This window comes from Eumetopias jubatus, unplaced genomic scaffold (assembly GCF_037043125.1).
Source record: "Eumetopias jubatus isolate StellerSeaLion01/CBP00866 unplaced genomic scaffold, mEumJub1_p1.0 scaffold_6, whole genome shotgun sequence".
In the NCBI taxonomy this organism is placed as follows: Eukaryota; Metazoa; Chordata; class Mammalia; order Carnivora; family Otariidae; genus Eumetopias; species Eumetopias jubatus.
Window position 1 is genome coordinate 98,968,850 of NW_028274812.1, and position 13,101 is coordinate 98,981,950.

Consider the following 13,101-nt stretch of genomic DNA (forward strand, 5'->3'; position numbering starts at 1 on the left):
TCATTTAACACCAAGGACCCTGTAAAGATAACATATCTCCCACTTAAATCATGGTTCATATCGCATGACTGGAAAGTAGAACATATGGTGCGTGACAAGAGTCGTTAGCCATTTGGGGAAGAACATAAAAGATCATGACAGCAATTTGTAATTTGGTTCATCTCTGTAGTAAATTAGTTAAGAATTTTGCTGTAATTTGAGGGCAAGGGGGGGGTGGAAGAAAAGGAAGATTTGGTCCTTTTTCCGTCATCCCCTTCTAGGGTCCCTCTCTGATTCCCCTTCAGGAAGTGGAATAGAAAAAAAACCCTGCATTCGTCATTAACTCTGGGGTAACCACAACTAAGACAGTAAGGAGGTCAGTTGAAATAAGGACAGTGATTGCTATAAAACCAACAGGTACTCTCATTGACACAGCACAGGCGTATACAGGGTGACGCACACACACAGGAAGAATTTACTACACAAAGCAGGCAACCAGAGCAAAATGACAATGACCATCCTGCACAACACGGCCATGGTGAGTAAAAATAATTCTTGTTTCGTAGCCGTCATCCCTAGGATTTCAGGAGAGCAGATTTCTAAGGAATTAGGCCTGATTGGCGTCTTTACTGGGAATATTTCTTAGGGACAGACTGACTTTAATTTTGACCCCTGTCTGGTGGAGAAAAAGAACAAATAACTAGAAGTTATAATGGGGTGCAAAATATAGCTCCTCATATGGTGGCTTTTGCATAGGTGGTTGATAGCTTGCTCCACTCTGGTGTCACAGACAGCTGGACATGATCTCCCCTGTGGCCACCATTACAGAGTTAGATCGGTCTAAAACTCCCATCTCATCATGGGGACTTCCAGCCTTTTAGATAGTACACATGTATTTTCACCAAGGAAAGTGCGTCCTCAAAAGCTTTAATGATTCCCTTAAGACTACAAGTCGACAAAGAGTGCCCAGGGTGAAGGAAGTGAACCCACTCAGTATTGAACTTTGGATAGCTCCCAGAGGAGGGAAATTTGCTAGGTCTCAGATAGTTGATTATTTTTGCATTGTCTCATTCCTCATGGAGGAGAGAGAGATGTTACTATGATGGAAATCTACCTCTCCTGGGTCTAGAATCTTGCCTGGCATTAGTCAGGTAAAGCCTGGGAAGGATACAATGTAGAGGGAGCTTGAAAACAGGGCTTGGGAAATTATACGCCATATTATTGGCTTAAATAAGCCCTCTTTTTTTTCTCCATTTACAAGTCATGTAACTTAAAAGAGCTTGGATTTCATAAAAGGTCATGGCATATGGTGATGATAATACTATGTTATATTTCTGTGTTGTTTTAGAGAATACCAGAAATGCAGCAAAGTGCAGTAGTTAGGGAGTATAAGCTTTGGAGTCAGACAGACCTGGCTTCACTACTTACTAAATGTGGGATTTAGGGTAAATTACTTAGCTGCTCTGTGCAGAATTATTCCCTTAACTGTATAGGGGAATAATAGTGACATTTCCCTCACAGGTTTTCTTGGGGGATTAATTGATATCATTGAGAATGACTAAATCTGTCCTCTGAAATGGCTTAGTTTTTAGTTAAATTGGTCATTTTAATATGTTAGCCAATAAGGATAGAGAAAGCATTCAATGTGTTAAATATTAATATTAGTAATATTATTATTTTTACCTCTGAAACTCTTGTCAGCCCAGGGAAGTAGATTGGGACTACTTTCACCATCATACATATGAAAAACAGCTCAATTAAGCCAAGTGATTTAACATCACTGGGTACTGAATACGTAAGAACTGGGATATGAATCTAGGTTTACCAACCTCAAGTACAGTATGGTTCTCCTTGAGTGGTTCAGAGGCAGGATTTCTGAATTTGAAGCCATTGTGTCTAAACAAATCTGTCGGATAGCTTCATGCTCTAAAGCCATTTCTATTTTTGGTTTGTTTGAAGTAATCTGTCGGGCCATCTGCTAGAAACATGGTGGTGTGAGGGGCATTAGAATAGGATTAGAAACTGGGAGGTACAGGCAGGTAAGACACATTCGGTAAGCAGTTGAGACAAATTCTTGTGGGCCTAGGAACTGGCCAGGCTCTGGAGCACATTCCTACCCAGGGGTGAGCACACGTCACAGAGAAGTTCAGGAGACAAATACTCAGATGGTCTCAGGTGAGCTTGCAGTAGAGTTGGGCTGTCAATATCCTGACAGTGCCCACCTTCACTGATGTGTTCTCCTGCCTCTGTTTCCTGTTGTACAGAGTAGGAGTGATATCTGTTTATCTGCCTCAGAGGTGGCCTATAAGAATTCAAATCTATAAGATGCTCTGAACCTCTCAGAGAAGAAGTGCTGTGTATGTCATTCTTAAGAATCAGCAAGAGCCATATCAAAGCCTCTGGTGCATAACCACTAAAATCTACAGTTTCAGATCAAAAGCTTTGTGGGGCAAACTAGAGTGATTTGCTGGCATCATCTGATTTCCTGATAAAGAGCTCTGTGACCTCCAATGCTCATGCAATTCTGACACAGCTACCACATTGCTTACAATGCTTGGCTCCTCCTGTGGGACAAAGCTAAGATTAAACACCACGAGTGGCTATATATTGATAATAATAATGGACTTCAATAGCAACAGTACTGACCACTGACACCTAGGTTTGAGTCCCCAGACTGGCACCAACAGGCTGGTGAGCCCACCCACGTTGTTTTGTTACTTTCCAGGCATGACTCTTTCACCAGCCTCATTGGGATAATACGTACTAGCTCTGCCTACCTTGTGAGGGAGTTGTGAGAATCCAGTATTCAAAGAGATGTGAAGGTGTCTTCTAACATACTCTAAGAATATAAGCAAATATAAGGATTTGTTAGAAGCATGGAAATGATTACTGAATCATAGAACCCAAAAATACAGTGACTTTAAAGCTTTGATAATGAAAACTAGAAGTGACTCAGTGAATTTGATACCAAAGAGGAAAGAGGAAACACACAGGAGGAATTTCCTTAAGAAACCAAAGGAAGTGATTCGTAGGCTTGGGAAGCTAAGAACCCTCTGGTCTAAGAAGGCATCTTTTACCTTTTTCGGACTTATTTCACAGCACTTTGTCTAGACAGAAGATGCATGAGGGCAAATTCCACATCTTTCCTGGCCACTGTGCATCATCAGACAAGGTCGACCTATTAGCTGCCTGTGTTGAATCCTTACCACGTGCTGGCAGTGCTTTTCCTGCCTTATGTGGATCAGATTATTTAATCTTTACATTTTCTGGCAGAAGAAATTGAATCACAGCTGGTCAGAGTCCTGAAACTGAGTTATGGACTCAGGACATTTGACTCTAGAGCATGTGTCCCGAGTCACCACACAGTCAAGAAAGAGTTGAATGAATGAATGATTGTAGTAGATGAAAGTAGACAAGTGCTGATTATCTGAAGGCAAATCAGCCTACTTTGGGCTTATCCGAGTCAATCTGGCTTTGACTTCTTTTTAGTATCCGCTACCTTAATACAGGAAATTGACACCTTGACCTTTCTGCATACTCTTGTCATTTCTTGCCTCCAGCATCTGCAAAATATAAAAAGGGGGTCCTTTAAGCAGACATGTCTACTCACCCCCCCCACCTTAGCCTGTGGAAGGTGTGAGCCTGAACAACACTGAACCTAGAGAATGAAAGCAACTCAGCTTCAGCTCTTGTTCTACATTATGTTGAGAGTTGGTGATGGGCCTTGTCCATCCCCAGTAAGTTTTGGTGGTGATGGTGGGGTGAGCAGCATGTGGTTGCGACAAAGGGAAGCTGGAGAGATTTTTAGCTCTTCTTTTAGGGAGGTCTGCACAGAGCACTTTGTGCATTCCTGTAACACCAGATAGACCGATTATTTCGGTGTAAGTATAAAGAATATATGTTCCAGAGCTAAAGACAAATAGTTTTCATATTCTCTGTTGTTGTGCATCATTAGTGGCCCTGCTTCTTTCAGTGAACATGGATAATTGGAACTTTGCTGTAGTTGGTTTTACACAGTGTTTTTCTTAATGCTTTGAATTTAACTGTATTGTTTTGTTCATTCATTCACTCACCTGCTCTTCCATTCATCCAGAAAGTATTTGTGGAACACCTATTCTGTCTGTCTGACCTGAACAAAAATAATACATTTCCAGACAGTAAAGACATAGCACTTGAATGCTATGGCTTCAATGCTAGATGACAAGTGCTTTATGATTTAAGGAAAATGAACATATTTCTAATTGAATGACTTTAGAGACAGTTCCTGGAGAAGACCACCTCTGGGTGGGACCTTGATGGAAGGGTAGGCTTCCATGAAGGTAGAGGTGAGGTAGTGTATTCTAGGTGGAGGGATGGCTGGGAGGAAGGATTTTGTGGAGAATTCATGAAATACGAGGTTGGAAATAAAAACAAGAATTATCATTTATTAATCTTTTTTATTAGATAAATTTATGGACGCTTTATAATAGAATACTACATTTAATCTTGAGAATATTATTATAAAGCAAGTATTATAATCCAGCTGGAAAGAAGAGAAACCAGGGGTTCAGTGATGAGGCCACATCAAGATTTAAATCCAGTCCCAGATCCTGATACCTTTCTGTCCCACTGTTGAGGAGCTCTCAGACTGTGGGAGGCTCAATCACCAAGCTAATGAGTTTACTACGCATTTTGGCACCCTGATATCTTCATGTGTGACTGTTCCCATTTCCAGGTGAGGACCTGAGGTTCAGAATGAAGCCATGGTCCCATAAAACACTGGGGATCCTGAGTTCAGCTAGAGTCTGGGTTGCCTCTTGCCAGCAAATGACATCAGAGTCCCTAACCCAACTCAACCTTCTCTATTTTCCAGGTCAAGTCCCTGCTCCTGGTGGTGTTGGGGCTCACCTTCCTGAGGGAGGTGGCGGCTCGAAAAAACCCAAAAGCAGGGGATGCTGCCTTGTGCCCTCCTCTGGAGGGTAACAGTGTGAGGGTTGACATCCGCATCCTCAGGCAAAACCAGGGTATTTCCATCTCAAATGATTTCCAGAACCGCTCCAGCTCCCCCTGGGATTATAAGTAAGTGTAAATGAGAATGATCTTCACATTCTTTTGAAAAATATGTTAATTTATTTTAATGTAAAAAATTTAGAAAATACAGAAAAAAATAAAAGCCCTGATATTTACTCTTAAAAACAGAAATCCCAACTTTGCCCAGGAGCTCACATTTTTTCCTGCTGTTTTGGGCTAGGTCCTCCTGTGTGGTCAGAGGTCCTGCTATTTTGCTTCCAACTTCTCATTGATTCTCTGCCTTTTCCTGCTTCATGAAGCCCTAGGTTGGAATTGACAAGTTTTCTGTGTTGGAAGAGAGGGCCCTTTAAAGCAGCCCATATAATGATCTCTGCATGGGGTTAAGTGGGAACCAGAAAAGTCAGTGTGGAGTGATCCACTCAGATTAGACATCAGTCTTCAAGGAATGAGGAGGTAGACAGAGTAGACAAGAAAGGCCAGTTTGGGAAAGGGGATGCAAGATGGGGATGGGATGTTCAGGGTACTGTCCTGTGATATTGTCTGATGTGTGGGATCTTGGAATACTAAGTACTCATCTATATGCTCCAGATTGAAGCCTGAGAACAGATTCCAGGGACAATTAGAAGTGCTTCTGGGGCTCCTGCATGGCTTCCTAGAGGAAGGGAGTATGTATGGTGGCATATTGGCTGGCATGATTTTGCTGCCTTTGTACCTCCTGGCAGAGGGGGCTTTGAAGGGAGAAACTGAGGAAATGTGCTGGATTCACAGACTGCTGGGGCTTTGGCTTTCCTTTCCAAGCAGCAGGCTTTGTAGATTTTATCTTAGGAGACCTACTAGTGGTATTCCATATATCTAGGCAAAGGATGAATAATAATTATGATAATAACAACAGTGTAAGGAAAAATAAAAGAGCTGACATTTATTGTGTAAGGAAAAATAAAAGAGCTGACATTTATTGAATGCCAACATGTAGCCTTTCGTGTGCATTTGTATCACTGAATATCCTCAGAAGTCCGATGAGAGAGCCCTGTGAGAATCCCCATTTTAGAGTGGAGGAAACAGGCTTAGGCAGTTAAGCACCTGCCTGGAGGGCCGTGGATGAATCCAGGCCACCTGGCTGCAGCCCTGGGTTGCTCGGAAACGCCTCCCTGCAGGTGAGTGCCCAGTGGCGCGGGGCGCTCACATTTGTCCATCGCCCCCTCCCTTGTCTCACCATCTGCTTTTGTCCGCTCCCCCTGCAGCATCACCCGGGACCCCCACCGGTTCCCCTCGGAGATCGCGGAGGCCCAGTGCAGGTACTCGGGCTGCATCAATGCCGAGGGGCAGGAAGACAGCTCCATGAATTCGGTTCCCATCCAGCAGGAGTTCCTGGTCCTGCGGAGGGAGCCCCAGAGCTGCACTCGCTCCTTCCGGCTGGAGAAAGTGCTGGTGACGGTGGGCTGCACCTGTGTCACCCCCATCGTGCGCTATGTGCGTGCCTGAACGTCAGCTTGGCTGAAGAAGCCCTGAAATACCACTCCCAGCGCTCTGCAGCAAGTCCTCTGTGGTCCTGATTCTCTCCACTTCATCGGCCTCTTGATAAGACCTGGGCGGAATTCTCAGAGCTCTGTATTAGATAGAGTGTCAACTTTCTGGGGGCGCTTCCAGACCATAGAGCTGTTCCACTGTCCCAAACCCTTGAAAATGGATGGCGGAGAAGGAAGGCGCGCATAGCCCTGCCGTCGCTGTGATTCGGTGCCGTTCCCGGGAAATTCTGTTGCAAATTCTGTTCCCTGTGGATGAAGATGCAGAAAATGTAACCACAGTATGAGTGTGTGGGAGGGGGTGAAGGGTGGGGTGGGGTGGGGTGGGAGGGATGGGGTAAGGCTCTAGTACACATCCTTATTAAGATTCACTCAATAGAGAGGTTGGCCTGATGCTCCTATTTTTAAGGAAACTGTCCATCTGTTTATGATGTATTGTTATATAAATTTTTAGGAGAAAAATTAATATATCAAGTATTAATATAATAAAGTATTAATGATTGAAAAATACTTCAGGTGTTTGTTTCCAGTCTTGGCTTGTATTCACAGAGCTTGGAGCCCTCAAGATTGTGAAATTCTAAATACTTGTCATTTGTTTTTCATATTTTCTCATAAGCTCCTCATTAGAGGACTACTGTTAGTGTTTTACTATTTTTATTTTTTACTATTTTTATTTTACTATTTTATTTTTACTATTATTATTATCTATTTTTTTTACTATTATTATTATTTTACTATTTTTTTACTATTTTTTTTACTATTTTACTATTTTTTTATTTTACTATTTTTATTATCATCATTTTTTTTACTATTTTACTATTTTACTATTTTTTTATTTTTTACTTTTATTATTTTTACTATTTTTATTTTTACTATTTTTTTTTACTATTTTTATTATCATCATTACTGTGTGTGTGTGTGTGTGTATGTGTATGATCTTGGGGACTTGTTTCCTCAGCTTTGTTGAGATAAATTGGCAAATAATATTATGTAAGTTTATAGCATACAGCATGAGGACTGTCTTTCTATATATAGTGAAATGATCACCACAATAAGGTAGTTAACACTTGCATCACATTTTTACCTGTGTGTGTGTGTGTGTGTGTGTGTGTGTGTGTGTGTGTGTGTGTAGTGAGAACATTTAAGATCTACTCTCAGCAAATTTCAAGTATACAATACAGTATTGGTAACTATAGTCACCATGCTATACATTAAATCCCCAGGACTTATTCATCTTACAAATAACTTTGTACCCTTTGACCAACATCTCCCCATTTCTCCACCCCCACCCCACAGCTTCTGGCAACTACTGTTCTCTCTGTTTCTATGAGATAGAGAGTTATTTTATTATTAATGGTACTTAGGGGTTACATGGAGAATTAAGGAAAATGGTGTCGACAGAACTCAGTTTCTCTGGTAACTCTTCATTGCTCCATGGCCCTGGCTACATTATATTACAAAGTGAACATTTACTGGCCACTGTGCTTGTCAGCAGAGATACAGAGACAAGTAAGAAATGCATATGGAAGGACCACAGTGTTGGGACTGGCCATCCACGAGCCCCTGGTCACTGGGGCCATACAATCCCTTTGCATTGGCTTTGTTCTGACTCCTGGGACTTTTAGGGTTACTGGTTGTGTTTTATCAATATTGTTATGCTTCTTGGGGGCTCAGGAGCTTCCAGATTCTGGTCTTCATGACACTCTCTTATTTCTGTATGGCACAGCACATTTTCTCCTTAATGCTACCACAGGCTTAGTATACCTCTGCATTGCCGCTGCTTTCTAGGTCCAAGAGAGGAAGTGGAGCATAAGTTCTCACTCCCACCTGAAACTTGGCTTGAGGATAGGCAGGTGGCAGAAGCCTGACACCCATTTTTAACTCTAGTGTAGGCAACTTTTTTCTAGCCTAGGTGGGAGTGGGAATGGAATAGCTGGGTAGGCTGGCTCTTCATCTCTTGGCTGCAGAATCTTTTGTTTATGGTATAAATATTGATATTTAAATATTCAGGCTCTTGAAATCTAGAAAACATTTTCTGTCATAGCTATCAGCTTCGTAAGTTTGCTATGAATCTCACAAGTCCATTTTGGTGCTCAGATCTGTACAATGAATCCTTTCTGTTCATGTTGGCAATAATCGCCCTCTCCCGTGGTAGGTTCATATTGTTAGAGCTGGATGGGCCCCTGCAGATCACCTGGTCAACCTTTTGCATTGGCAGATGAGGTCCAGAGGAATTAGGTGACTTGCTCAAGGTCGCGTGAAGTAGTTAGTGGCAGAAAGGGGCTCAGTGACTCCAAGTTCATAATTTTTTCTGTTGGGTTTGCAGCACTCGATAATGTTTCCAGCAAGTACCCGTACCAGTCATTTCTCTGTGCAGCCTGGGAGCAGGTACAGAAGTACCTGCACCTCGCACACCTCCGACTACATTGCACATGGTGCCCCCTGGGGCCTGGGGCCTGAGTTACAGCTTCCTCTGAGGGCTGGCTGTCATTCAGGAAATTGCACACTGTCTCTGGCTCACAAGGTGGCACACTGAGCCCATGGGTCAATGGCTCCCTTAGGGGGGAGTCTGTCTTTGGCAGCCACTGGAGACACTGCTGAGGCGGAACGAGCAGCCTGTGTTCTTCAGCGCTGAGCCTGGCTTCCTGGGACTCAGAGGTCCTTTGTTTTGAATGCAGGAGAAACGGCCTACGTTGAGCAGTCCAGATTTTCAAATACTGCATTGCCATCATAATGTGTAGAGAGACGGACTTCTCTTTCCACATGGAACTTGAAGCATATAGTCTTTACTTTTGATACCCAGTTCTTATATATATGACAGCTTGGCTGAGGGGAAATAGATATTCTCTCTCTCTGTCTCTCCTTCCCTCTCTTTCTCCCCCTCCCCCCGTTACTCCCACATCCAGATAAAAATCGTCTATGTTTGTAATGCTCCACGGGAGAAATTTCACTTGTAATTTACAGTGAGGAAAATGGTTACAAAATTAGTTTTCCTTTAATTTTCTTTTTTTTTTCTTTTCTAATAGAAGAAGTGGTAGAAAAAATGCATTTAGTACTTAGCTTTTGGCTTCAAATCCTGGTTCTACCATTTTCTGGTTATATGAATTTAGGCAGTTTAGTCCTTCTGAGACTCAGCTTCTTCATATGTTAAATAGGGAATGATATCTATTTTAAAGAGTAGAGTGTAATCGAAATAAAAAAAAACATAAAAGACTTAGTACAGTACCCAGGAAATGATAGGTACTTAGTACCTGGTAGTCCTTATCCCAGGAAGTACAGATTTACGTTTCCTGTTTGCTTGGCCCCGGGAAACTCACAACCAACTTTTCTGCTTAAATACCACAGCTATATTAGTTCCTCATGGTTATTAAGTTTATGGTCTCCATTTAATCTCTATATACACACATAGGTAATTCAAGGTGGTTTAAACAAAAGATCTATACATTGTTAATATTATTATATAGATCTTTTGTTTAATCCATTTTAAATTAATTTGACAGGAATAGAGGAAGCTATAGATTTAAGACATTAAAAAAAATTCCCCTGGGTCCCCAAATGTTCACTGTAGTCTACTCCACTGATATAAATTGGAAGAAAAGCATTTTTTTTGGTCCAGTAAGCCCCAGGAGTTGTACACGTTCAGCTGGACTTCCCTCAGGGTACAAAAGAACACACATTTTCTCCAACACTGAGATGTTCTTTTTGGCACCCTGTTTGGTGCCAAGAGAATCGCAGAAAAAGTGGTAGCTTCTGAACCTTGTTTGTACCTAAGTGTCATAAAAGACTAGAAAAACCCAATCCTTCCTCCTTACAGAGTACCCAAGAAAAGAGAATTCCTTCAGTTAGTGAGAGAAATCAGAAGTGGGGTGTTGGCCCGATGGTAGCGAGGAGAAACATTTATGTATGGAAGATTTTCCTTCATTTGTTTCTTATGTTTGTGAATAGGGCAATCAGGGAGGTTGCACTTACCAAGTCATAACTCTGCATCTTCTTATGTTCGCCGTAGGATTAAATTGCATTTGCAACAGAACCTTAGTTTTCTTTTTTTTTTTTAAAGATTTAGAGGGAGTGCGTGCACACATGTGCGAGCAGGGGGAGGGGCAGAAGGAGAGCGGGAAGAGAATCTCAAGCAGACTCCCTGCTGAGCATGGAGCCTGATGTAAGGCTTGATTTCATGGCCCTGAAATCATGACCTGAGCTGAAACCAAGAGTTGGATGCTCAACCGACTGAGCCACCTAGGCGCCCTGACAGAACCTTCCTTTTCATGTCTGGAGTACTAATGTGGTCCTGGGGGCTAAACTCAGTAACAGTTCCATTGAGGGTTATTAAACATAATAGTAGCAGTTCATATATACTGAGTGTTGGCTATGTGTGTCAGACAATGTGCTATTTTATATGCATCTTAGTCTTCACATAGCATGAATTTGGAAAGATTATTATCCCCATTTTACAGATGAGGCAATTGAGGAATTAATTACTTGCCCAAGGTCACAAGAGCTAGTAAATATTAGCCTCAAGGTTTAAACTTCCGTCTCTTGGACTGAAGGCCCCTATTGCCTGGTCATCTCATCGGTCCATCTGTGTAAAGTTGGATAAGTTACGTAGTACGTACTTCTTCACTGGATTTTTTCTGTCAAAAATTAAGAATGATTACGTTTCTTACATAGGTCACTGGAGGTGCTCAAGATTAACTCTTGATTTACGAAGAACATTGGAGATCCACTACTCACTGCCTTTCCGGAAACCCATATCTGTTTACTAGTACCAGATGCATGAACTTGGTCTTGTAATTTTATAATAGGGACTATGTGAAGTGGGTGCTTTAAAAACTGTGATGTACTGGGGTGCCTGGGTGGCTCAGCGGGTTAAACGTCAGACTCTTGATTTCTGACTCATGTTCTCAGGACTGTGAGATCTGCGCAGGGCATGGAGCCTGCTTAAGATTCCCTCTCTCCCTCTGCTCCTTCTGACCCTAAAAAAAAATTTAAAAACTGTGATGTGCTGCTGTCTCACAGTACTTAGTGGGTGCTGATTTTGAGAGTTTTGCTCAGCAGTGAAAAGAACATACGTTGAAACGAAGATTAAGGTTTTAAAAAGAAAGCCTCCAATTTGAGCACGAAGACGTTCTTGCCGGCAAAATGGCCATCTCTTCTCTTAAAATGTACAAACATCGTAGCAGTATCAGCGACCACAGAGTAATGACCGAGAACATGGACAGCGGGGCCAGACGCCAGGTGAAAATGCCAGCTTCGGCACCTCCTAGCTGTGCCATCACTCGTGATCTTGGGCAAATCACCTAACCTCTCTGTGCCTCCCTTTTCTCTACTGTAAACTGGGGATGATAGCACCCCCTACTTCAGAGGGTTGTTGAGAGGCTAGAATAAGATAATACAAGTAAGATGCTAAGACTAGTACCTGGCGTGGGACGTGTATTGTCCAGTACGTTATTAAAAAAGAGAAAGGTCATCCAGTAGCATACCCCGATTACATGTGAATTTTCATATTTTGCTTACTGCTCTGTTCCCTTGTCTCACCTGCCTTCTATAGCTGTAACCATAATATAGGTGCAATCTGTATTTGGTAATTTTTTATGTCACGTTACATTTTGCACATTTTCTATGTTTCTATATAATGTTCCCAATAATTTTTAGTGGCTACATTCTATACTTTCAGGTTGATAAGCCAGAATTTATTTAGTTATTCCTTTTTAAAAATTTTATTTATTTATTTATTTGACAGAAAGGGAGCAAGCAAGCACACAGGTAGGCAGAGCGGCAGGCAGAGGGAGAAGCAGGCTTCCCGCGGAGCAGGGAGCCCGAAGCCCGACGCGGGGCTTGATCCCAGGACCCTGGGATCATGACCTGAGCCGAAGGCAGGCGCTGAAACAACTGAGCCACCCAGGCACCCTTAGTTATTCCTTTTTTTAAACCTTTGTTTCCACTTACAAAAATTAGATAATGCTTGTCGCTGTTCTAGTGTTGTTTTTTTTTATTATGAACTATATAATGTGGACAGAGGAGTATATATCTTTATATATGTACAGTTACCTTCCGTGTTAAACTTCTATGTGTGTGCGTTTTCATTATCTACAGGTTACCTTGGGCCAGTTACTTGATCTTTTTGAGCCTTGGTTTCTTCAACTATAGAATGAGGATGACAATAATAGTTGCCTCCTACAGTTGTGGTGTGGACTAAAAAATAATAAATATAAATCATTATAGCAGTTCTGAGTTTGAACTAGCTGTTACTAGTCTTACCGGTTTCACACACCACCTTACGTAGGGCCTCTGCATACACACTCCCACCTTTTCGTTCTTGTTTTCAAAGCCAAGTAAATCAATGCATTTGACAAATATGGATTTATGACTTGTTCTGGGTTGTGGCTGTCACAAAACGTACAGACTTCCTACTCCACTGGCTTACCTCTGTGGTTTCCTTACATGCTGTCTGTAGGTGATACACCACAGCCCTTTGCATGGCCTGAAGGCAAGGATCAGACCTTGTTTATAGTGGTGACAGCACCAGAAGCCATGTAACCATTTCCCACAACCACATTCTTGTGACTTTGACAGAGACCAGAGCTGGGAG

At 42.1% G+C, this 13,101-nt stretch overlaps 1 protein-coding gene across 1 annotated transcript; it reads left to right on the forward strand.

The window, feature by feature from the left end:
- Positions 1–446: 446 nt before the first annotated feature.
- Positions 447–6,787, forward strand: IL17F (interleukin 17F). Its single transcript, XM_028097830.2, has 3 exons — positions 447–517; positions 4,832–5,037; positions 6,231–6,787. Exons 1-3 carry the CDS (start codon positions 485–487, stop codon positions 6,469–6,471), a joined length of 480 nt encoding a protein of 159 aa, XP_027953631.1. The 5' UTR covers positions 447–484; the 3' UTR covers positions 6,472–6,787.
- Positions 6,788–13,101: the final 6,314 nt, after the last annotated feature.